This window comes from Pogona vitticeps, chromosome 2, assembly GCF_051106095.1.
Source record: "Pogona vitticeps strain Pit_001003342236 chromosome 2, PviZW2.1, whole genome shotgun sequence".
Taxonomy (NCBI): domain Eukaryota; kingdom Metazoa; phylum Chordata; class Lepidosauria; order Squamata; family Agamidae; genus Pogona; species Pogona vitticeps.
In genome coordinates this window covers 41,486,841-41,512,277 of record NC_135784.1, presented here as the reverse complement: position 1 = coordinate 41,512,277, position 25,437 = coordinate 41,486,841, and the positions used below count along the sequence as shown (strand labels likewise).

The 25,437-nt window shown below is 38.8% G+C and overlaps 1 protein-coding gene across 50 annotated transcripts in view; it reads left to right on the top strand.

The window, feature by feature from the left end:
- The window catches only part of MAGI1 (membrane associated guanylate kinase, WW and PDZ domain containing 1), a 601,653-nt gene that overhangs the window by 534,972 nt on the left and 41,244 nt on the right, over positions 1–25,437 (top strand). For 35 of the 50 annotated variants that reach the window (XM_078388879.1, XM_078388878.1, XM_072989400.2 and 32 more), the window contains 2 exons: positions 2,445–2,661; positions 18,367–18,444. In XM_078388879.1, the coding sequence (XP_078245005.1) occupies positions 2,445–2,661; positions 18,367–18,444 (295 nt within the window). The remainder of the gene's footprint in view (positions 1–2,444; positions 2,662–18,366; positions 18,445–25,437) is intronic. The other 15 variants (XM_078388858.1, XM_078388874.1, XM_078388872.1 and 12 more) reach the window with 1 other exon arrangement.

The window sequence follows — 25,437 nt, the reverse complement described above, 5'->3', positions numbered from 1 at the left end:
TTTGTTTGCAAAATGATGGTTTTGGCTTCCCTCCCTTCCCTAGCTGTTTTCTGTACAGAAGCTTCGGAAGACAGCGATTTTAAACTGCTGATCAGCAGTTCTCTATAGGCGATCTTCACTGGACGATGATGTATTTCCCCATTGGAACGCATTAACCAATTTTCAATGCAATCCATTGGAGGTTATTTTTCCGCTTGACGACGATTTGGCTTAACAGCGATTTTACTGGAACGATTATCGTCGTCAAGCGGGGCACCACTGTACCTTGAGAGGTGGTGAATGCTCCAACACTGGAGGCATTCAGTAAAAATTTAGACAAACACCTGGCAGATATCCTGTGATTTGTATTCTTGCACTAAGCAGAGGATTTGACTTGATGGCCTTATTTATTTATTTATTTATTTATTTATTTATTTATTTATTTATTTATTTATTTATTTATTTATTTATTTATTTATTTATTTATTTATTTATTTATTTATTTATTTATTTATTGCATTTATATGCCGCCCATCTAGACATAGTCTACTCTGAGCGGCTCACAACTTAGAAGATAAAAACAATTTAAAATATACAGTTTTACATTAAAAAACAAAATGATATAAAATATAAATTTGCGATTTTAACAGTTAATTTAAAGCAAAGAGTCCCAAGATGGCAAGAAGAAAAGAAGAAAAATAAGAATGACTTAATTGACTGAAGGGAAGGCCTGCTTGAATAGCCAAGTTTTCAGCTGGCTTTTGAAAATGCCCAGCGAGGGTGCCAGCCGAATTTCAGTGGGGAGGGTGTTCCACAGCCGAGGGGCCACCACCGAGAAGGCCCGATTTCTTGTTTTTTCCTTCCAGGCCTCCCTCGGCGTCAGACCCCTCAGCCGTCCCTGCTGGCTGTGTCGGGTGATTCAGGTAGATCTGGGTGGGAGAAGACGATCTGCCAGGTATTGAGGTCCCAAACCGTTTAGGGCTTTATATGTAATCATTAACTTTTATAAGCCCCTTCCAACTTCTGATTCTATGATTCTAGGTATTTTTGGTATCTGGTATTATCATTTACATAGAATGAGAACCCCCTTTTAAAATTTAATTTCACTGAACAAAGCATCTCAGATGTTTCATCCAACAATATTTAATTGAACAGTTTTACTATGTAGCATACACTATCCAAACTTTGTTGTTAACTAGAGTCATCCAATATAATTTCTATAGTTAATCTTTTGTTTAGTGCTTAGTGGTGTACTATATATTAGCAGAGGTTAAGGCAAATGTTGGGATATGGAAATTTCAATCTCACCTTTTCCCATTGTTTGCAAAGAAGACTACCATGACTCAAGCTAATGGCCAGTTTAAATATTCATCCCCATTTTTCTTGTCATACTACCCTGTTTCCCCTAAACCTAACCTGAAAATAAACCCTAGTATGATTTTTCAGGATGCTTGTAATATAAGTCCTACTCCAAAAATAAGCCCTAGTTAAGTGAAACCCCGCCCTCCACCATTGTACAGCAACCAGAAGATGACATGACTGCATTTGAATAAATGTAGATGGTTGTACATGACAAAAATAAAACATCCCCTGAAAATAAGCCCTAATGTGTTTTTTGGAGCAAAAATTAATATAAGACCCTGTCTTATTTTCGGGGAAACAAGGTATTTCTTAACTTCTACTGTGAGATGTTTCATCGATAACAAGTACTCAACCTCTGATAAGTCTTCCTCATAGCTTTGTGCAGCTGCTTCATTGTTTAGGTGAATTTTTAATCCCTTTATTTTGGTTTTTTCTACTGGTTCAACAGTGCAAGACACAAATTTTAAATTGGTTGCGTTAAGGAGGGGGGAGTCTGGTAAGAAAATTGCCTGGTGAAAATCAGTTCAAAATGGAAAACAAAAGTATGCTCAGAATTTTAATCTCTAATAACAGTTTTGGTTTCCAGCATAGGACCCAGGCATCTTCATTCGGATGCTGGAGAAATGACTGCTGTATGTGTGTGAAAATTGCTGAATGCCAATATATGCATATGAGTGTGTACGTATATACATAAAAGAGCGTATATTTATATATCCTTTATTGTTTAGTTCCTGTTTCCCACTCTTGAGTTTTTGGTGCTCTTCTTAACAGAGCGTAAAATATATAGTCATTAAACAATCAAGCAACTTTGACATCTATTATGCCTTCAGATGGAAGGCTGTCTGTTTTTCTCTGTGATGAATCACTTTCATCTGCCTCTTTGTTTTGTCTGCTTGCCACTAAGGAAATTTACCTGGATTCAGCACAAACTGGCAATGGTAGAAGCGAGGGGGGAAAATACAAAAAAAAATAGCTTTATGTATTTTTTTAGGAATATGCAGAAATGCTAAGGGGGGGGAGAAGGCAATTGCTTGCACATAGAGCATTAACCTTCTTGGGGCTCCCCCTCCCTTCCCCTTGTTTTCTGATTTCCTTACTTACAGCAACCACTGGAAAGGAAAGACAGCCAAAACAGTTCTCAGCACAGCGTGTCCAGCCATCATAGTACACACACGGCTTCACCTGTCCATAGCACTCAGGTGCTTCCTGACTACCCTGCCACTGAAGCACCAACTGTGGACCAACCAGACAACACTGGACAGAAGAAGCCAGATCCATTCAAAATCTGGGCCCAGTCCAGGAGCATGTATGAAAGCCGACGTGAGTATCAAATGAGCTGTTGTTATTCTGGTAGTACTATTGTGTTTTATTAATTATATTATGGTGCTTCTGGCACGTATGAATGAAATAAATAAATTCTGGTGACAGTTCTAACCAGCAGCATTTTTTTTTAGCTATTGAAGCTGTTCTTTTAAGAGAATATTTTCTTGGACTGGACAAAAATCATGTACTATTTTTCTTAGTGTGATACATGAGTGGGTGAGACAAGATGTGGCTGGGAATGGTTGGGGGTAAGGAAACACAATAGTGAGAAGCTATAGAGACCATTGGATTAATATATATTGAGATGTATCACTTCTTTTGGTGGTGAAGGAACTTTTGATTGCCTGCAACAAGTGAGTGTACAACATAATTAAATGAAACAACGGGCAAGTCATTTCAGTGTTAAAACCCTCCTCTCCCTGTTTAATTTCTTCTCTCTTCCACTGTCATAAATACATTTATAAATACGGAAATCTTACAGATGTTGAGATCAGGAATGTTGGCTGTCTTCCACTGCATGAGGCTTAACTGTTTAAAAACTGGACTTTGCTTTGAATCCTGAAAAGATATTAATTCAGAAATTATTTTAAATCTAGTGCATGGTACTGTTGTTTGAAAACCTCTAAGGCCATCAAGCATTTTCTTTGCCCATTCATGTATTCCTTTGTATTTCTCTGTTCCCATTAAAGGCTTACCATTTGCTTATTTGCTGGAGTTAAGTTTAAAATAGACATGGGGACGAATTGCCATTTTGGCGAGTTGTTGTGCTTCGTGATCCGTCAAAATTGACGAAGCAAGAAGCACAAATATCCTCCCCATGAACTGATGAAGCACAAATATATTCCTTGGTTCATGGGGGGGGGGAGGTTAGACAGCTGGAGGCTGTCAAAAAAAAAAGCTGACCCCTCCACCCCCACAGCCTGCCCCCCTTCCCACTACCCCTGTAACCTCCCTACCTTGGCTGTGGCAGTCTGCAGCCACCATCCAGCACCACTTGCTGTGATGGCCTCCACTGCTATAGCTTGCCTCAAGGGAATCTTGGTTGCCCTTAGGCTGCCCTTTGCAAAGATGGTGGCTGCAGCTTCCCCTGCCTAAGAGAAGCTGCAGCCGTCATCTTTGCAAAGGGCAGCCTGGATTCCTTTAAGGCAGGCTAAGGGAATTCAGGCTGCCCTTTGCAAAGATGGTGGCTGCAGCTTCCCCTGCACTAAAAGAAGTTGCAGCCACCATCTTTGCAAAGGGCAGCCAATGTCCCTTACAGCAGGCCATTGCTGTGGAGGTCACCACAACGGGTGGTGATAGATGGCTGCAACAACAGACAGCAGTAGATGATGGTGGTGCTGCGTGGTGGTGGATGGAGGCAGTAAGGGGGGGAAGGGGTTAAGTGGCTGTGGGGCTGGCTGCGTGCCTATGGACCCATAGGCAGAATGGGAAAGCCATTTGTATGGGGGACAAATAAAAACGGGGAAATATTTGTCCCTTCGTGTTCGTCAGGGTCTCTGGAACTGACGAATGTGAAGGGAGGAATATTTAACAAATCAGTGATTTGTCATGAATATCGCAATCTTTTTAAATTCGTCCCCATGTCTAGTTTAAAACCAAAGTTGCCCCCACCATTGAAGAAAGGATACAATGTGCTGAGTGCTAACACTCCATGCTGCTGTTCCTACAATGCACAGGCCAAATAGATACAGCAAGCAAGTTTTATTTCGGTTATTAATAGATGCACTTCAGTGATAAATCCGCAGGGTTTTGATTCTACTCCAGGAAAACAAAATGGTTTCCAATCAACTCAATTTCTAAAAGCAAAAACTGACATTCTTCTTCTCCTCCATTTCATTCTGCCAGAACTATAATTCTGTTTTCAGAGTCTTTGACATTCTGTAGAATGAAAAAAATGCTCTTGCTATTCACTATGTAGACCTTGGGCTTTGTGTGTGATTTGTAGTGAGTTAAATAGTCTTACAACAGGATCAGTATGCAGCATAGGTCATTGAAAAGAGGAGGAAATGGAGTCAGAATCTTTGGAACTGTAAATGTATTTCAGCAGCATCGCCTCTTGAGTTCTGCCAATTTTCTTCATGCCATTCATTTCTTTTTTCAGCTGCATGCCATGAAAAATTAATTCCCAGTCTTTTCTCTTATCCTCTTCTACTTTTATGACTGATTTCACAAGAGACATAGATGTCTACAGTTACTCCATACTGCCCTTTGTGCTCCCTGTTCAAATACTTGAATTTTTTTTTAACTCCTTAGAATCATTGTACCCATCATTTTCTACTGTAAAAGTTACTGCCAATGGAAGACAACATAGCTTTGAGCTTTTGAAATAATGTCCAAAGACTTCAGAGTCACAGACACAAGCTACAATGCTACCAAGGAAAGTTCAACTTGGTCTGACCTAGCTATAAAAGCACATTTACTGTCTGCCACATTGCTCCACATTGCTTGAAGCATTGATCTTCCTCTATACCTTTGCTTGTCTTTCTGCGTGCCTTGTCTTTTCAGTTTGTAAGCCAGATGACAGAGTCTACCCCTCATTTTGTTTAACTGATGTCAGTGGCTTTGGAAGGTGAAATTTCTCCACATAGTAGAATGGGAATAGGTTCTCTCTCTTTCTCTCACCGTTCTTTCCCCCACATAAGCATTCAGAAAGAGAGAGAAAGAGCATGACAGCCGGGAAATTCACATCACTGAAATGTTTAAATAGGGCTACATTTCACTATACATTATAGAAGGCAATTTAATGCACTGTTTAGGGTATCAACCGCACGTGTAATGTAATATATACTCTTTACAGTATGAAGACATTGCTATTACCACCCTGTTACTTCCACCACATTAGATTTTTGCCTTCTCTCTTCCCCAGTAGCGTGCCTGCATTGTCATTGTCTATGACCCCCACAGCTATTTAGTACCAGCTAAACAGTTAATTAGAAATTAGCTAATTAGTCATTAGGATTAGCTTAGCAGTAGTAACTGCCGCCTGTTCAGGTTTTTGTTTTGTTTTGTTTTTAATATTCTAGGGAAGGTGCTGCAACACAGATTCTGTTTAGCCTGCCAACTGCACCTATCCAGACAATGCAAGTTGTATACATCTTCAGTTAAGATTGTGGTCAAGGCATATTTTACCTTTATTAAGCTATTGAAGGAGATTTTGGGGACCTAGTGACTTATTTCAAAGGTTTTGCTAAATATCCTAACACTAATCTTTTCTCCTCATTGTACTGTTCATACGTACCACTTCACACTTCATTGTGGGTCGTTGTGTTTGGTTCAGCAAACATAACTTTGTGTTCTCACCTATTGTTCTGCAGAAATAATATTTGCTGATGTACGGGAATGGGGATGGTCTGTCAGATTGGAAGCATGATTGTTATTTCTCAATGTGAAAAGATACTCGGTTCAGAATACAGTGGTGCCTCGCAAGACGATGTTAATTCGTTCCGCAAAAAACGTTGTCTTGTGAAAACATCATCTTGCGAAACGCGGTTCCCCATTGGAATGCATTGAAATCTAATTTAATGCGTTCCAATGGGAAAATAGTCATTTTGCGAAAATCGCCCATAGAAAACATTGTCTTGCAAAACGTGGTTCCCCATTGGAATGCATTGAAATCTACTTAATGTGTTCAATGGAGAAAAATCATTGTCGTGCAAAAATCGTCCATAGAAAACATTGTCTTGGAAAGCGCAACAGAGATTGCAAAAACCATCCCGCGAGGCAATTGTCTTGCGAGGTACCACTGTATTCCTAAAAAGTGGGTGGAGGCAGCTTCCCTAAGCAGGTGCCATTGAAAGCAGCTAAAACTGGCTCCAGTCATAAAACCTTTCGCTTTATAAGACATGTTCCTTACTTACTAGCTCACTGCAGTGTTATTTTTCCTTTAAGTAGTACTCTCCTTTCTTTTCACCACAATTCTGTAGGAGGCAAGACATCCTGCATTAGCAGTGTAGGGCCACTAGAATTCTATTCAATGATGGGATGGTCAAGAAAGTAAGGTACCAATTAAGCAACATTGTTTTGTTATTTAAGGTTTGTTCCACACTGGCACTGTTCTGGAACTTAAAAGGGAGTTTTTTATATCAGCAATAGCAGAGTATCATAGAGGCCACCACTGAGCAGAAAGACTTCTTGTCAAATAATCCCTTATTATTTCTTATGTTACTTCTATAGAGGTTTTTCCATAATAGCTGCATATAGTACAGTCTTCACTTTTTGAATCTTGTTCTTATTCTTCACTAACCAATACTAGAAATATGTCCATTAACCCTTTTTTCCCTTATAGACAAAATTGTCGCAGAATGTATTAGATTAGGAAGTATTAAGGAATCTTTATTAGTTAAGTGTATACTTAAAACAGAAAGCATATTTTTACTCACCGTTGTTTTGACTACATTAGCTGAGAGTATCACTCTACAGAATTTGTTAGTATCTGTTAATTCAGATCTTGCCAGCTAGCTTCTCCAAGTCCTAAGCTCCATAGTCTAGTTCAAGCCTCAGTTGTGCCCAGTTTAATTAATAAATATTAATTCATAGAATCATTAAAGAATTGAGTTGGAGGGGGCCTGTAAGGCCATTGAGTCCAACCCCCTGCTAAATACAGGAATGCAAATCAAAGTAGATAGGACAGATGGTTGTCCAATTTTCCCTTGAATGGCTTGAAAATGATGTTTTAAAATATTTTGGACATACACTAGGTTAAAGGAATAATAGGGAAATTGTCAACAAAGAAAGCATCAGACGTGAATACAGTGCCTCAATTTATTACCATAATCTGTTCCAGAAGATGGCCGTAACTCGAAATTGTCATAAGTCGAAGCACCATTTCCCATAGGAATGCATTGAAGTGCAATTAATCTGTTCCAGCTGAAGAAAAAAATGCAAAAAATCACTGCAAGACCCATTGGAAACATGATTGATCCCTTCCGGCTGAAGGGGGGGAAGCGATCAAGCATGCAAGACCCATTGGAAATGCACAGAAAACAAAGGGACCAGGTCGGAAATGCAAAGAGAACAAAGGAAAAAGCAAGAGAAGCATGCAAGACCATCGGAAATGGGGGGGGACACCAAAAGCAACCAAACCCTCCTAAGACCCATCGGAAATGGGGGGAAAGCCAAAAAATAAACAAACCCCCAAGACCCATTGGAAATGGGAAAAAGTCCAAAGAGCAAACAAATCCCGCAAGACCCATGGGAAAGGGAGGGGGACAAAAAGCAAACAAGCCCCCAAGACCCATTGGAAATGGGAGGAATCCCCCAAAAAGCAAACAAACCCCCCAAGACCCATCGGAAATGGGGGAGAAAGCCAAAAAACAACCAACCCCCCCCCAAGACCCATCGGAAATAGGGGAAAACCCACCAAAAACCAAATAAATTCCCCAAGACCCATCACAACACAGAAACATAACCCCCCCAGCCCAAAACCATGATGCAAAACACCCAGAACAGTTTTTAAAAAGCAGAAAACAGCACCTTACCTTACCAGGCAGCCTTCTCCAATCACACACTCTCTTAACTGCTGGGGCACAAAAGAGCTACAAAGAAGCAGCCTCATTGCCACCTACAGTTAAAAATTTGAATTCCTGCCTTTTTCCCCTGCCTTTTTCTGTTCATAAGTAGAAGCTCCAGTCGCAAGTAGAAGCAAAATTTTGCGGCCGGAGCTGGTCATAACTCGAAATGGTCGTAAGTAGGGACATTCGTAAGTTAAGGCACCACTGTACCTGGATATAAATGTGACTTCAGAAATTGCAGTATTCAGACACCAGTAGGAGAATGCTTCAGACTCTCAGCTGGCTTTGTCTCTGACTTCCAAGCATCTCAGTAGAGCAAAAACCTATGAATAGCAATTAGAATAAGAAACTGCTGAGTTACAGTTCATTAGGATATTCCAGTCTGTCATCACAGATTTTAACCAGGGATAACAGATTCTTATCTCCTGATACTACGTGTGTTACTTTGTTTAACCAGTTCCAGGTTATTTGTGTAAAACATCAAAAGCTTTGTAAATGGCCAGTGTTAATCACTGTCGCTTTCAGAATGTTCTGTATGTAATTTCCTTCACTGTCTTCAGTCCCGTCCCCGAACATCTGTGATGTGTACATACCTGAAAATCTGTGTAACAGGTTATATTGTCATGCAGTAGTCCATGAAAGCTCATGATGTAACATGCTCTTCCCTCTCTAAAGGGCCACAGCTCTGTCATGGTGTGCATCCTGCCTTGTTTGTTTGGCCTTCAAGCCATCACACCATGTAGCTTTAAAAAAAACATGTTAGAATATTATGGAAGATCTGTTTGGAATCCATTTTGGCAATGGGAAATAAATCCTGTTGAGAACACTGGTTTCTCTGCAAAGGCAAATGAGCCTGGCCTCTCAGGGTGAGCTGTTTGCGTATGCCTTCCTTCTGGCAGTCTTCCCAGGAGTGACTTTCACTCACAGTCCTTTCCTTACTTAAGGCAGGGATACAGGCAATATCTTAATCCTGCAGTATAAAAATAGGATATTTCTCTTTCTTTAAGGCCCTAGACAGGCTGCTGAGGCACTCCTGCAAAAGGACAGACCATGCCGCTTCTAATGAACATGAGCTGTTTCCACTATGGAAGAAGCTGGTGTTACAGAATTTCTCCCCGGAGGGTTACCTGGGTTGTTAAGATCAAAACTCCTAATGTTCAAATTCACTTGTTTGTTAAAGGAGAGTTTAGATTCTGTGATTTTTCACATAGCTATTTTAAGACAAAGTATGACTTCATTTTGGTGCTACTGGCATTTCTGCTCACCTTTTGTGTCCTTCTCTCCCCTTTTTGTCACAATTTAGTGTTTTGACTCTTTTGCAGAGGTGAAATTGGCACACATTATTCAAAGTCACAGGAACTTAACCATTACTTTCATTCTTTTTTTAAAACTGCAGTGGAAGAACATATTCTAGATCAGTGGTTCTTAACCTTTGTTACTCAGATGCTTTTGAACTGCAACTCCCAGAAACCCCAGCCAGCACAGTTGGTGGTGAAGACTTCTGGGAGTTGCAGTCCAAAACTCCTGAGTAACCCAAAGTTAAGAACCACTGTTCTAGATTACATATATTGTATGAGTTGGAGATGGTAAATGCTACCAGACAAGCTGAGAACTTCCCTTGTAAGCATTTGTGTCTGAAGAACGCCAAAAACTTATTATTAATATTAATAATAATTGTGTGCTGTCAAGTTGATTCCAACTTATGGTGGCCCTTTAGAAGGTTTTCTAGGTAGAGAGTACCATTCCCTTCTTACTGGGGCATGCTGGGGCTGTGGAGCTTGCCCAAGTTTGCATATGCTGACTCTTCTCCCAGGGGTGGGGGGTAGGAATCAAAGTCCCAGCCTCTGGCTCCACAAGCAGTTACCCAACTCACTGAGCCATCTGGCCAACTAACACAGAATTAGGACCCAGTGATTGCATCTGGGACATGCTCCCAGAGGTTCAAGCAGTCTGTAATCTGGGGTGATCCAAGAATTGTAGAGTCATTTGATGTTTCCAGGGCCTTCTCCAGTACTTCAGGCATAATGGCACTTTTATTAGTAGTGCAGCACCTCCATTGTTTCCGTCACTGAATGCATAGTTATGCCCTACCCTATCTTAGATGCTACCAGGCATAGCTTGTTTCACTCTTGAATTTCATTTGAAATTCAGTTAAATACAAATATTAGACTTAAAGCCTTTAGCAGTAAATCTGGGTGCTATATTATTTTAAGAGTTAGGGAGGTGTAAAACTCAAGCCAGAGAAAATGTAAAGAATGTAGAATTTTGCATCGATTAGGAATAAAGAAACAATACATTTAAATATGTAATTTCCTGCTATCTCAGATTGGTATGATTTATAGGAAAGATTTTACTCCATGTTGGAGTTTTTAACTACAGCATAATTTATCATGTGCATTTTCTCTTACATATCCACTCAAAATTTATTGATTTGAAATATTTTGAAGCCTTACAAGAATTCCCTTGTGTGAAAAATACTTTTTAAAGGAAAATCCTGTAGTCTTAGAAAATATATGAATACCCCCATGTCTAGTCAAGATGATTTAGAAAATGTGATAAGTGATAGCACTTGGAAGGTGAAAATGGCTATGCAAAATAGATGTTGGGGCTAGTGATCAACCTGATTTCTTTTCACATCTCTGCAAAGCTGAGCAGTGAAGCATTCTAAATAGGTTTACTTCTCTTTGAAATGTGTTTGATACGATCAACAGGGCTTGAAAAATTTTAGAATGTCTCACCAATCAGTCAAAAATTTCACCAGTCAGCATGACCGGACTATAGCCTTGCAATTTATGTTAACAAATTTAAACTAGGCACTTGTTTACTTTGATTTCTATGTAGCAATGCGTACAAACCCAAAATAAAGCCCTGCCGATTAATGAAGTAATAAAAATTAGTTTGCTTGATATATCTGTAAATACAATTGAGAGCACCCATCAAAAGTAACCTATGGCCGTTATCAAGTGACGTCAGCAGCAGCAGATTGCCACTAATTAAAGAGTACCTTTTTTCAATTTCAGTGTAACTTCATTCTTCTTGAGTTGCTTGCACCTTAACTTTAAAAAAGAACTCTTTAATTAAGAGCAATCTGCTGGTAATGAGGATATTCCAATTGCATAGGCGGTGTTGCACAATAGGACATCGGCCAAAGAACAGAAAACAATTTCCCCCTAAGGGATTACATTTTATGTTAACTACATAAAATCTAAATCATTATCATCTGTACCAGCTACTTAAATCTAAGCCATTGTCATTATCACCAGTGTGTCTTAGACTCCTTTGAGTTGGGGTCAGTCCATCAGGAACCAACTGCTGAGGTTTTATCTCATTTAGAACTAATGGTATGCAATGGCAGCATTCATGTTGATATAGCTGGGACATTAGAGACAATGGAGACAATGAATAAAACAGGTAACATATAGACAGATGGTCTTTATTCTCATATTCAGTAAGTTTTGCATTCATGACAAGTCTGAAGGTGCTTCTGTACTTTTTTATCTCCAAATTCAACCTCACAGATTCCTGGAGGGAACTCCATCCAAAAGACCATAACTATTAATTTTCTCTTACAGACATATGTTTATTGCTATCTTGACTCCTCCCTTATCTCCAGCTCAGATAGGCATAAACTTGTGGATCAAATAATTGGCATTTCTCTGATTCCAACCATGACCCTGTCTCTGCAGAACTTCATTTACAAGACAGCATCCCTAACTTTTCTCCTAATCAATGTTGCCACTTTTTACCAGGCATAACTCAAAAGAATACATATACCAGGAAAAAAATACCATATTTTTCGCTCCATAAGACGCACCTTTCCATAAGACGCACCAATTTTTTAGGAGAAGAAAACAGGAAAATATAATCTGTTTTCTTTGCTCCATAAGACGCACAGACTTTCCACCCCCTTGTTTTGTGGGGCGAAAGTGTGTCTTATGGTGCGAAATATACGGTAACACCCATGATACAAATATACAGTACACACACTGCCACACTCTTTTAAATCTTGCCTGAATGTGACTGAATACATAGCTAAATCATTTTTCTCCAAGAAAAAGGCATGGGAATACACATATCTAAATTTGTAACAAAAAAAGCCAACACCAGTACTAAAAAAAACCCTACTTTTGGACAGAGCCATCATTTAAGTAACTGCTTGTTTGGCTGAATCCAAAGCGTTTCTTCTGGAGACACACAGTGTCATCTGAGACAGTCAATTCAACGACTCCAAGACTTAGTTCCCAACCAGCAGTCCTTTGGTTTTGTATAGATTAAGTTCAGATTGTTCACTCTTACATCAGTCTGTCACTGAATTAAAGCAGACGCTCAGAACTTTTGAACATGCTTCTGCTTCTGAATTCTCTTTCAAGGACTTAATTTAAAAGAGATTGAACTGAGAATGAGGAAACATCACAAGGCAATTAAAAGCATTCACAAGCATTGCTCAAACGTATACTCTTAATATACCTTGACATAGTGTGAAATATTCAGTATAATAGCATTGAATAATCAACCTGTGGATATCAAAAATTATATCAGTAAGGGCAAGTTAATTCCATTTATGAGCCCCAGGCTTATGTAAATGAAACAAATGTGTATACTGACATTAATTCCATATAATTTTACTTAGACTCTACACCTACTTATCTTCTGTATTGATTCAATCTATATCTATTTATATAATCTACAGTTTTACTTAATGACTAAAATCCTGCTGCTTGCTGTAGTAAGTTACAACTAGAATACACCTATTGAGTCTGTGGAGATTTGTTGAGTCAGTTTCTCTGAGAGTTCCATGGACACAGTGGGTCTGCTCTATTTGTAACTTACTACCAAGATTTCAGCCATAAAATCTACATCTCATTTCAGGAGGTGATAGAACATGATCTTTATTCATATGTTAGCAGTGATAAAAGCACCTTGTTTCATATGTATCTAGATGAAAGTGTAGTTTATTCATGTCATCTCAGTTTCCATTCTCCTTCAACAAAAGTGAGAAAAATAATTATTCCCTACCTGGTAATAATTCTGCTGATTAGTGTAGTAAGTTAAGAACTAACATAGGCCTATTGAATCAGTGTGGGTTTTGTGAGTCAATATCACCATAAGTTCCACTGATTCAATGGGTCTATTCTAATTGCAACTTACTACGTTAAGCAACAGGATTTCAGTCACAGAATCTGCCTCTCTTTGTTTCAGGAGATGATAGAACGTGATTTTTATTCGTGTGCCAGGAGTGATGAAACTTCTTTCACATGTATCTAGATGAAAGTGTAGTAGCATTGTCAGTCATGTTATCTCAGTTTTCATTCTCCTTCAAAAAAAAGAAAAGAAAAGAAAAAGAAAAAGAAAGCAAGTGGAACGGGATTCCAGTTTATAATTTGGCATAACTATTCTAGATTACCCCGTGTGGTGACTTGGGATATCTGGGCTTGAATCCTTGCTCAACTATGGAAAATCACTGTAATGGTGTCATTGGAAAACTACTACTTAAATATCTAATTTACCTTTAAAACCCTATTAGGATTGTTGTGAATTAGATCTGGCTTGATGCCACAGAACACATTCCAGATTACAGTTCAGAACACTGAAAAACTATACTAAAGCCCAAGATCAGCAAAAATTAAAGAAAAAATATTTCTGTTGTTTGCATCTATGAAACTCAATTAGTTAGAAGATATTTTCCAGGCAGGTCTGAAGATGGTTCATGACCAATTTTTGGTAGAAAATGTAAGTATCTTATTTTGATAGGGGTTAAAGTTTACAGGTAAATCCAGCACTTTGTCATTTTTTTTTGTCAGTTGCTTTCTGCAGATGTTGGTGAATGTTAATTTAGGTGGTTTCCTTGCTTGTATTTCGCCTTTTGGGAAGTGTGTGCGTACACATTACATCAAGGGGACCATCTGCTAGTTTGCCTAGTAGTCATGTAACATATCTGTAAATTTTATTAAAATGTAGATATTTAGCCTATGGCTGATGACAGTTATATATTTATTGAGGCACATGCTTAGTAGAAACCTCTGTTGCCTGGCAACAGCTTGAGCTGGAGATGTGTATTGTTTGAAACAGTGAAATAAGGGGCTTGTTGGGGTGAAGGTCCAGCCTCATTTCATAGCTCTGGTAAAGTGTGGGGGGTAATAATGTCAAGGACACAGCCTTGATGCAGGTATATATCATCCGATCTTATTCTTGCTTTTCAACTCTGTGTGTGCGCGCGTGCGCTTGTGTGTCCATGTGTGCATGCTTGCACTATCAATTTATGTCAGTTTTAATAAAAACTCATGGGGCAGTAAATGGAGAAATTTTGAAAATATCTTGAACAAATGCACAAGTGAGCCATTAAAGTCGGGGCTTCCGCCTCTGAAAATTTTCTCTGTTTGGTTCTCCTGTTAGCTCTCTTCTCTCAGACCTGGAAAGAATTGTGCATACTATTTTAAGTCATTCTTCTTGTTAACTGAACTGGCCTGCTGTGAAGGTTTTTCTACTTCCTGGGCAGAAAGACAGAGAAAGAAACAGTAGGGTAAACAAGAAAATAGGAAAGGAATTCAGAAGACACTGAGGGAGAAAACTATCAAGGAATTCAAAATCATTGAAATACTGTAGACATGGGATTTTTTTTCAGATCATCAAGTTTTAAAAATCTTTACTTCCAGTTAATAAATTAGCAATAATTTATATGTGCATTGTTACCCATATGAATGCTAAGTTATTTGTTAATAATCACGAGTCCACGGCATTGAAGTTCTTGTTTTCTATTTCAGGTTTTCTTGACAAGAGAATTGTGCACATAGCTTTCTCAAATTTTCATCAAATTCTATTAAAAATGTTTTATTGGGCTACAAGAATTCTATTGCTGTTATACACTTGTATGAAGGAAGTTGTGTATGTCTTGGCAGCAAATTGCCATTCGTTAGTGAGGTACTGGATGTATTTCTGGGTGCACAACCACAAGTGCACACATATCCAAGAACGCCTCCAGCACCTTGTTACTAAGTCGCAGATTCCTAACAAGATTTGTGGAATTTCCCTTACACAGTTGTAAATCAGCAGCTGGATTGTGGACTTTGCATTAAGGGCTTTTCTTGTTCCCTTGTTTTTGAATATGCTATAGTATCCTATTGTCTTGTCTTAGAGCCCATTGGCTATTGTAGCCCATAAAACTCCTTCAGTCTGCATAGACGTTGTTGATTGTCAGTTGGTGTTTGTAATGTGGGAAGGCAGCTTCAGCTGTATGGACTCCATGTGTCTATTCAGAACAAACACATCTGAGATTTAGCACCACTACTATGCCACTGAGTGTCATTTAGCTCTAAGGTAGTAGTCACTAGGAAGGTACTGCCATCTAGAATACTGTAGTACCCCCATATTACTTAAATCATATGTCTGCTAAGAGGGAGTTTCTGTGAATGTGGAAGGCTCTGAATTCAATTTGTTAAGCTGAAAAATGTTTAAAAAGGGAATATAAGTTTGGGCACATTGTCTTACACACCAGACAACTGTTGTTGTGATTAGTGCATCTTTGTTAGGAAACAGAATTTTGTTTAAGAATGGTCAAATGTTCAGAGATAGAAAGGGAAACTTTAGGAAAATAAGCAAATGTAATCCAATGATTCCTGTTTCTTAGAAATGTATTTCATGAAATATGATTTTCAAACAATCTTATACTTTCTCAAGGATTGCGACAATCTGTTGTTTAGCTGCCTGCATGTTCTGCAAAGCTGTCATATCCTATGTATGGCCATCTGTTAAAACAGCAATGAAAAAATGAATTAATCTGAATTGCACATGTGTTAATGAGCCCCTTTGAAGGGCTTAAGCATGTTTTAATTAAAAGCAAAGAAGAATAGGTTGAGGCTTTCTAAAGCTTTTAAAATGTTGCAGTATTTTTTAATGTTTGATCTTCATTTTTAGTCACACAATAGATTTGTTGTGTGCAAATTGGGTGAAAAATGTAAAAGAACATGAAGCAATTCCTTCATCCGTTATTAAATAGGCTTGAAAAATGTAAGCACAGTGTAACAGGAAATTATGATGAGATAGTTTTTAAAACACATTAATTATTCTGGGGGAAATGAGATAAAGTGTTTGCCCACATTATGTCCGGATCTCAAAATGGCAGCATTTGAACACACTGTCCAAGTATGCCTCTGCTATACACCAAGAGTAAAACAGTTGCCGAGCCTACTTATTATCATATTATTTCAGATCCACACTTTGGATGATGGTTCTGTGGTACAGTGTTCATGGCATTATCTCTTACCCTGAAAATATAGATTTAGATCTTTGCAGGTTATTTGCCTTTAAATCCTTGGGAATGCTCTTTAAAATCAGTATAAATTGTCCAAGTGTATCAAGTGCCTAATATTGGATCAAGGAGCTCGTTTAACAAAAACTATTTTAGCATAGTACATCATAACTAGAGAAGGCCCATATGAATCAGGGAATTTTTTAGAGAAGTTGACTCACTAAATCTGCATTGAGTCAATTGGCCTACTGTAGTGGGATTTATTACACTAAGCAACAGGATTTTGGCCAGTAAATGTAGCATTCTTAGAAACCCCGCTTGTAGCTTAAAAGGTAGCTTGTAGCTTCCTCTGCCTGAAAAGAGGAAGGTCTTTGTCTGAGAATTGAAGAACAAGAGGGGAGGAGGGCGACCTGGCTTCTTGGGAAAACGTTTTCAAAAGCCCAGGAGTAGCTTCTGAGTCGGCTCACTCTTGCATCTTCTCAAACAGTAAGCATCCTGTCAAAAGGGCCTCCTAAGAGAACTTGAAAGACGAGGAAGCTCAAATGAGATGGTATAGTCCTTCAGATAGCCTGGACCCAAGCCATATAGGAGACTTTAACCAGCAATTTAAATTGGGCCCAGAAACAGAATGGCAGCCAATAACACTGTTGTAATAGGAGAAGGCTGTGCTTCCTGTAACCAGTGTTGTGGGATCATGATTCTTTGAGATTGCCAGATATAAATCTGCCTTTTTAAAAACCATTTTAAATATGTTAAGTGATGTAGAAAATGATTGTTTAGATTAATGAAATGTAGTTTGAAGTATAAATAATGCAATATGTTCTTCATGGCCACTAAGATGTTTTAGTTTCTGGAGATTTTTTGTGGCAGGTAGGGTTAGTACACCAAGATGATTCTGAGGGAGGAGAAGGGGAGTAAGTTCAGGTATTCCTTCCTCTAATGGTGAACTTGCATGCTGAGTCCTGACAGGATTAGATTTTTTTAAAAGATTGCTGAAAACTAAGACATGAGATATCAATATATTTCTGGCACTGTGCGCTTTGCAAAAGCACAGAAGAGCCTTCTTAAATATCAGCTTAAGAGAATTGTTCTGATATCCCACCGCCACAAATAAAAAACCTAGTAAACAATGCTTCATAGCTATAGGCGTCAATTGAAAAAAAAGAGTCAGAGGAAGGAGGATAATAGAGGAGGCCAGCATTGCTGATGGGCTAGAATCTTGTGCAGAATCACTCCTGGAACAACTCAAAGATATAACAGAACATATTGTTGCGTTTCCCACTTTCACAATTTTTTATTGATGTGTACATTGGCAAACTTGTACCTATATCTAGTATTTAATGGGGATAACTGACAACATTTAACCTTGTAAAAGTGCATTTTTGTTACTTAATGCAACCATCTTCATACATGTGAATATAAATGTTTGTGCATCATAAAGTAAAATTAGTTTTCCTACTGCTGTATTTATTTTATTTAAGTAAATGTTCCAAAGGCTTATAATTTTTTTATAACAGAAAGCCTTCTGTTTCTTCTGGTTGCTTTTCATTTTAGAAGTAGTATTAAAAACAGTATCTTATTGAAAATCTTTCAGTGTAATTTTCTTCTGTGTATAGATGTTGTTTCCTAATCCAAACAGATAAGTATCCTGTTAAAGTCTGAGCTTTTTTGCAATAAAAGCAAACATTTCACAGTGGTTTTTCTGAAACACAGTTTGAAACTATTTACATTGATTTATATTATGTTTTTGACAACTCGTTTTCACATCAGATATTGTCAGTTATGTAAACAATTGACAAAACAGGGTCTGTTCTAATCCTTAAATGCAAACATGTTTGTAATAATAGGTAAGGAAGCTGAGTCAGAGCTGTTATCAGTGATGACTAAACTGAAATAAACAAGAAAAATCCATTAAGCTTTGCAAAATGTTAAAATTAATATTCACAGCTATGTCACCTTCTCCTGCGACTGGACTGAGCAAGGGTGAAAGAGAGAGAGAAATCAATTCCACGAATTTTGGAGAATGTAAGAATAAGCTGAGCACTTTACTGTATATCTGTCTTGTTGTCCATTTTGTGGTGGTGTTTGTGGTTGGATAGTTCACATGGACTATGTGGGGTGAGAGAGAAAGCATGAGAAGTAATGTAAGTCCAACATGCTTTTCTTAACATTCCATTTTCAAGTAAGAAAACAGATTGGAAAACTTCTAGCCAGAAGAAAGGTTTTGGCTTTGTTCTACAAACATTAGTTGAATGTTGATCAGTATTTTTTTTAAAAAGCCTTACCTAAAGCCATATAGTATTCTTTCTCATCAGCTATTCAAAACTCTCTTTATTACTTTTGCAGTGAAGTCCTTGGGAAACTAATAATAATGTGTGAGCATATATTACCCTCAAGGCATTGGGATTAACACTTTTTTTAAAAAAAAATAAGAATATTAGGACAGAATCAAGAAATTTTGTCACTATATAATACTAAATCAATGCCTCTTTTTTAAAAAGGAGAGCTCTGTATGGAATGTGCTTTAGTTTTCATTAGGTAGGTTTAAATTGAGCACTTTATTATGCTTATCAGCTAATCAGCGTGCTAATCAGTCTGCAAACAATGGTTTACAATTTGATGAAACCAAAAAATGTGAACTAAGTCTTACTAGAAAAAAAAATACGACCAGAATAAATGTGGAAACCAGACTATGTTTAGAAATGGCTTCACGAAAGTCTTGCTTTTACATGGACGAATATTAGCTTCAGTCCTCATACCTGAAGATACATTGTGAGGGCCAGTGTTGTGCAGCAACATTCCCAATTATTGTTTTATGAAATATCATCACTTTGAACAACTAATTACTTTCTAAGCACACAGAAACAATTTCTACTGGTCCCAGCTGGGAGTGAGATTTGAGTGACTAGCACTAGAGTCAGATGCTAATGCTGCTTATTCATATCATTGGATTAATCAATGCAAAAGTCTGTAAAAAGAGTTTTATTTCACTTTTGTCCATGTTATGCATGTGTGTGTTTGTATTTCCCTATGTTCTTAAAATACCTCCACCGAAAAATGCAGTGTTAGTTGGTGTCAGCATTAATGAAAGGAAGGAGGTAGTACACATTTCCTTGTTTCCTTGTATTGCATTAATATAAAGTCCTAGCTGAAGCAAGGGCTTTGGGTCATGCTGGTGTTTCTATTTGATTGCATCGTTTCAAAGCAAACTTATCATTAAATGTTCTAGCCAGTGACTATTAAAATTATAATTTACAACAGCAGAGGTAAAACAATAATAGGATGGACCAATCCATAAGAAATCCTATTAAACAAACACAAATCAATGGATGAATCATTAAGAGAAGCAGAGTAAGTGACTAAGCATGCAAAACCCTAAATATCATACTGCAGCAAGACAACCTCTTAACCTTGAATTGTCATTTTCCTTACAGCAACTCATTCTTAGGAATAAAGATATGAGGATGATCGCATAATCAGCAACTAGCAAGCTGTCTTCTTTACTATATTACTATATAGGAACTGCTCTCCTATGAATTAGAACCACAAAGGGGGAGTGTTATTCAGCATCAGATGTAATTAATTATTTCTACCTGAATCATACAGGTAGCATGATAGTATAACAATGTATCATTTGAACTCAATGTAGAGCCAAATACAGTAGACTTGCATTTCAGAAAGTAAAGCTTTGACTATTGATGGATGTGCTGTTGAAAATTTAACTAATGGTGGTACACTGGAAGATGCTGGGGGGGGCGGAAAGTTCTGTGCTGGTGTCCACCAGAAGCTGTTTCGCTTTTATTAGACAAGCTGTGTATTCTTAACTGGTTTGGTTTGACCCCAAGTGTGAGGCATGGGAAAGAACCTGTGCTATCTTTCTTTTGTATTGGTTATCAAAATGCAAAGGCAAAAAGCAATTAATTTAGGATGCATTCCACCTCCTGTTGTAGCTGGTGGTGCAGTTGCAGTCTCATTGTTTAAATTGGGTTGATAAAAGGCAGTTACCATTTTCAGCAAACAGCCTTTAAATAGCTAATGCTCAACTGATTCCAATTATGCTATTTAATAATATTTATCACCCTATTATTTTTAATTGTGTTTAGAAAATTGTGGGGCCATGGCTCAGTGCATTAATACACGAGTTTTAAAGTACCTTGGTTTAATAAATACCAGTCAATTAGGATGATAGCACTTACCAAATATACACACAAATCAGTGGCTGGAAAACATTATAGAAACAAACACGTATTTGCCTTGTTTCATTTCTGCTAATTTCATTTACACTTTCATTTAGTACTCCTGTTTAAATACGCTTCAGCTGTGAAACTCTGAAAAGAGATAGTAGCTTAGAAATCTTAGGCAAAGCTCCTTTGATGGAGATTGAACAGAGCTCAGTGCTGAATTACAATATAACTCTTTCTTGGTATACTATAATCCACAATGAGTGGCATTTAGAAGACCTGTATTTATGCTGATTTGATTACACTTACTGCCCCCCAACATTCCATTCAGAGTACAGAAACTTGACTTTATATGTGAAAATATCAGCAACAGAGACATGTTTTCACTACATGAACATTTTCATACATAAACATAAAGAATGAAGACATATCTTTGGTGAGCCAGCTAATTCAGTTGATGGGGGATGATTGCAACACTGGTATTGAACAGTAAGCATTTACAGGGTGCCATAGGATTCAAATGAGAATACAGGATATCTGTTTTATTTTATTTGAAAGAATTATATGAAGGTCAGTGAAGCTCACAGGGTAGTTTACAAAAATATGGGTAAAACCTAATTTAAGCGGTCACATGAGTAGAATATATTGAGCAACATATTGAAAGATTAAAATCTAATAACATATATTAAAATCCTAGAGAATAAAAAAATACTTTGCCTTGTCCATGCATTATGTTCAGTAATGTTGATGTCAAGAGACTTCGCAGAGGAAGAAATTCCACAAGTGGGACACCATTGTTAAAAATGCACCCTCTCTTCACAGTTCAGAGACCCTTAGACACACACTTCACCCTGAAGAGACCACGTTGCACATGTGGGTTGGTGTGAGTGCAGAAGCTACTGTTACTTTTACCTTCAACTACATGGCCTTTAAAGGCAAATGGTAGTACTTCGAGCTACCCTCAGAAACCAGTTTCATTGAACTTCTTTCAGAACTGCAATATGTGTTTTTAGTAGTGCATCCCAGTCAACAAACTATCTGTCTTGTTTTGAACCGAAGTTTACAAATTCTGGGTATCTATGAATATGGTCCAGATACATGATGCATCTGAATCATTTTCCTGCTACTTTGCTGGGATAATTCCTGCATCTAAAGAACTTCTTGGTTTTAAAGAGACAAAGGAGATGTGTGTGAACTTTAAGGTGACACAGATCCTGTTGAAATGGTGTTGAGAATTTGTCTAAAATTCTTAAAACATTCTCACAATAACTTTTGAGCAAAGTTATTAACTGTGCTAGGTCATCAGAGCTGTGTGACAACTGATGCAGTGTAATTGCCTCAATTTCATTCTATTGGTGGATCACATTAATTGATAAGTTCATCTACCTTTTGATGATTGTAGCCTTTTGTCTAAGCCTTTTTAAGATGTAGATTTTGAAAGCAGACATTACCCCTTACATTTCCTTTGATTCACCCTTCCATATGTATGGAAGAAGAGTGAGTATCATTATCCATGGCACTTCCCTTTTGTTGTCTTTTTTTCCCTAATTGAGAAAAGTTCATTATCACGAAATCTAATTGCACATGCTATGGATTGACTTCTATGTTTTGGGTTCCTTTATTTGATCTTTCGCTGGATTGAAGAGTCTTCAGCATTGAACATGTTCTCTGACAGAACTTTCGAGGCAGGATTTAACGTAAACTTTTCTGGGCTTATGTCCAGCTCAGATGCATGGAGTAAAGCCATAGTGACCAGACATATAGTATGTGTTTCTCTAGTAAAGCCTGCCTCCATACATCTGAAAAATTAGACTGAAGTCCATCAGACCTGAGCCACATGAGGCTTATTAGGCTTGAAGGTGCCGCAAGACCTTTTGTTGATTTTAGCTTGTTAGACATATCCAAGTGTTCATCTCAACTAAGTAAATCATAATGTTCCTGTATTTACCTACTGAATTTTTGAATTCTTCAGAAGCAGACATTGCCTCAGAGGAAGCATTCACCTGTTCCAGCACACCTATATGTTTCTCTGCTTGCAAAACTGAATTTTGAATGTCTTTGTGGAGCTTCAAACACAACAGCAGCAGGAAGAAAGACAGTTGTCTTGTAGATATTTATAGATATTTAGTCTGTTTAAGAACTTGCTTTCCTCATTATCTATTACACTTTTTTTGAGAAAGTTTGACTTTCGTGTCCGACTCTTCGTGACCCCATGGACCAGAGCACTCCAGGCCCTCCTGTCTTCCACTGTCTTCCACTGCCTCCCGGAGTTGGGTTAAATTCATGTTGGTCGCTTCGATGACACTGTCCAGCCATCTCATCCTCTGTCATCCCCTTCTCCTCCTGCCTTCACACTTTCCCAACATCAGTGTCTTTTCCAGGGAGTCTTCTCTTCTCATGAGATGGCCAAAGTATTGGAGCCTCAGCTTCAGGATCTGTCCTTCCAGTGAGCACTCAGGGTTGATTTCCTTTAGAATGGATGGGTTTGTTCTCCTTGCAGTCCAGGGGACTCTCAAGAGCCTCCTCCAACACCACAATTCAAAAGCATCAATACTTTGGTGGTTTGTTTTCTTTATGGTCCAGCTCTCACTTCCGTACATCACTACAGGGGAAACCATAGCTTTGACTGTGACAAACCCAGACCTACTGGGATCTGCCACACGTTAACTAAGCTGCCACCAACCATTCCCTGTAAGAAGTCACACAGACCAGGGATGGATTTTTAAACAAATAAAAGAATAAGGTTTATTTAAATCACACACAGGGAAAATAAAATGATCAGGTGAATAAGATATAGTAACGTGGCTTAGTCTCATTCATACATGCATACAGTTTGGTTCACACAGAACCCTTAACTTGAAGCACAGACCCTGAACCTATCAGTTCTGGCTAACCATTCAGACACCTGAACCTATCAGGTTGGTACTCTGACACACAGTAGTACCCTGTCTGACACACAGACTCCCACACCAGCTTCTTCTTCCCAGCTGCTGCTTCTTCACATCCCAGCGTCTCCACTTCTCCACACAGGCTTCACATATATATACAGTACAGCCCCTCCTCCTGATGTCCCGCCTTCCACTCCCCATAGGATGGAACTTTCCCTCCAAACCCATGACAGACAGGTAACATCAGTGCTGTATGTAACACCTCCCCTCTTTATAAGTTGTTTTGTAGGGGGAAAGCTAAGGTGCTTTTTCCCAAAAAACAACCTGGATAAAACACACAACAACAGTTATACATACAATATCATACTTACTTATACTTACATTCTAAGTTAACCATATCAATTAGGCATTTAAACATTTACCATATACATTACATCAAGTTACCTTTATTCATACAAACCAAATTCAAAAAAACCAGGTACATTTAACCTTTGGTCACCAAAATATATACATAGTCCATGTTTCTTTCGCCGTCTTCATTCTTCAGGTCTTCTTGACAAGGCGTCAGCAACACAGTTCACTGACCCTTTGACCACCTTCATTTCAAAGTCATAGTCCTGCAGATTTAAAGCCCACCTCATAAGTTTGCTATTGTGGGTTTTCATTGTCTTTAACCATTGCAGTGGTGAATGGTCAGTGCACAGAACAAAATGTCTTCCCCAGATGTAGGGCTTGGCCTTCTGGATCGCGTAGACTATGGCCAAACACTCCTTCTCCACGGTTGCCAAATGTCTCTCACCTTTTTGGAGTTTCCTACTCAGGTAGGACACTGGATGCTGGTCACCATTCTCATCCTCCTGGCACAGAACTGCTCCTACCCCGCTGTTAGACGCATCGGTGTAGATGATGAACTCCCGGTCGAAGTCTGGAGCACGCAGCACTGGATAGTTGATGAGGGCCTCCTTCAACCTCTGGAACGCCTCCTCACAGTCGCTGGTCCACGGGATGCGGTCATCAGTCTTCTTCCTCGTCAGATCGGTCAGCGGAGCCGCAATCTCGCTAAACCTCGGGATGAACTTTCTGTAGTAGCCCACCAACCCAAGAAATGATTTGACTTTTTTCTTGGTGATGGGTCTAGGCCAATCACGAACTGCTTCTATCTTGGCCTCTAGGGGTTTGATCACTCCTCCCCCTACCATGTGACCCAAATATTTTGTTTCTGGGATACCCAGCTGACACTTGCTCTCTTTGCAGGGCCTAGGCCACAGCACTTCCTCCCCTGGGTTAAAGTACCTCTCCCTGCCTTTCTGGTCATCCCAAGCTTTCTTTCTGACCTTTTGAGCTTGCAGGGTCTCTGCTGCTAGCTCTAGGTTTCTCTTTAGGTCATTCCTTAAAGTGCCTATATATGTCACAACGTCTTGTGGGTCATCCTGGGTGATCTGCTCCCAATTTTGTTTGATCAAATCAAGGGGCCCTTTCACCCTTCTCCCAAATAAAAGTTCAAACGGACTGAACCCGGTACTGGCTTGTGGCACTGATCGATAAGCAAACAAAAGGGATTGCAGCTTCTGGTCCCAATTGTTTGGATTCTCTGCCAAGTAAGCCCTAATCATGCGCATTAGAGTCCCATTGAACTTCTCAGTTAACCCATTACTTTCAGGATGATAGGCAGTGGTTTCCTTGTGCTTAATTCCACAGATTTGCCATAAGCGTTTCATGAGCTTTGATGTGAACAATGCGCCCAAATCTGTGATTATTTCTGAGGCAAATCCCATCCTGGACATATACCCCACCAAGGCATCTGCCACTGTGTTAGTTTCAATGTTAGTCAAGGGAATGGCTTCAGGGTACCTCGTGGCATGGTCCACAATGGTGAGAATGAACCTGTTCCCCCTCTTTGTGGCCTTGGGCAAAGGTCCCACTATATCCACCCCTATGCATTTGAACGG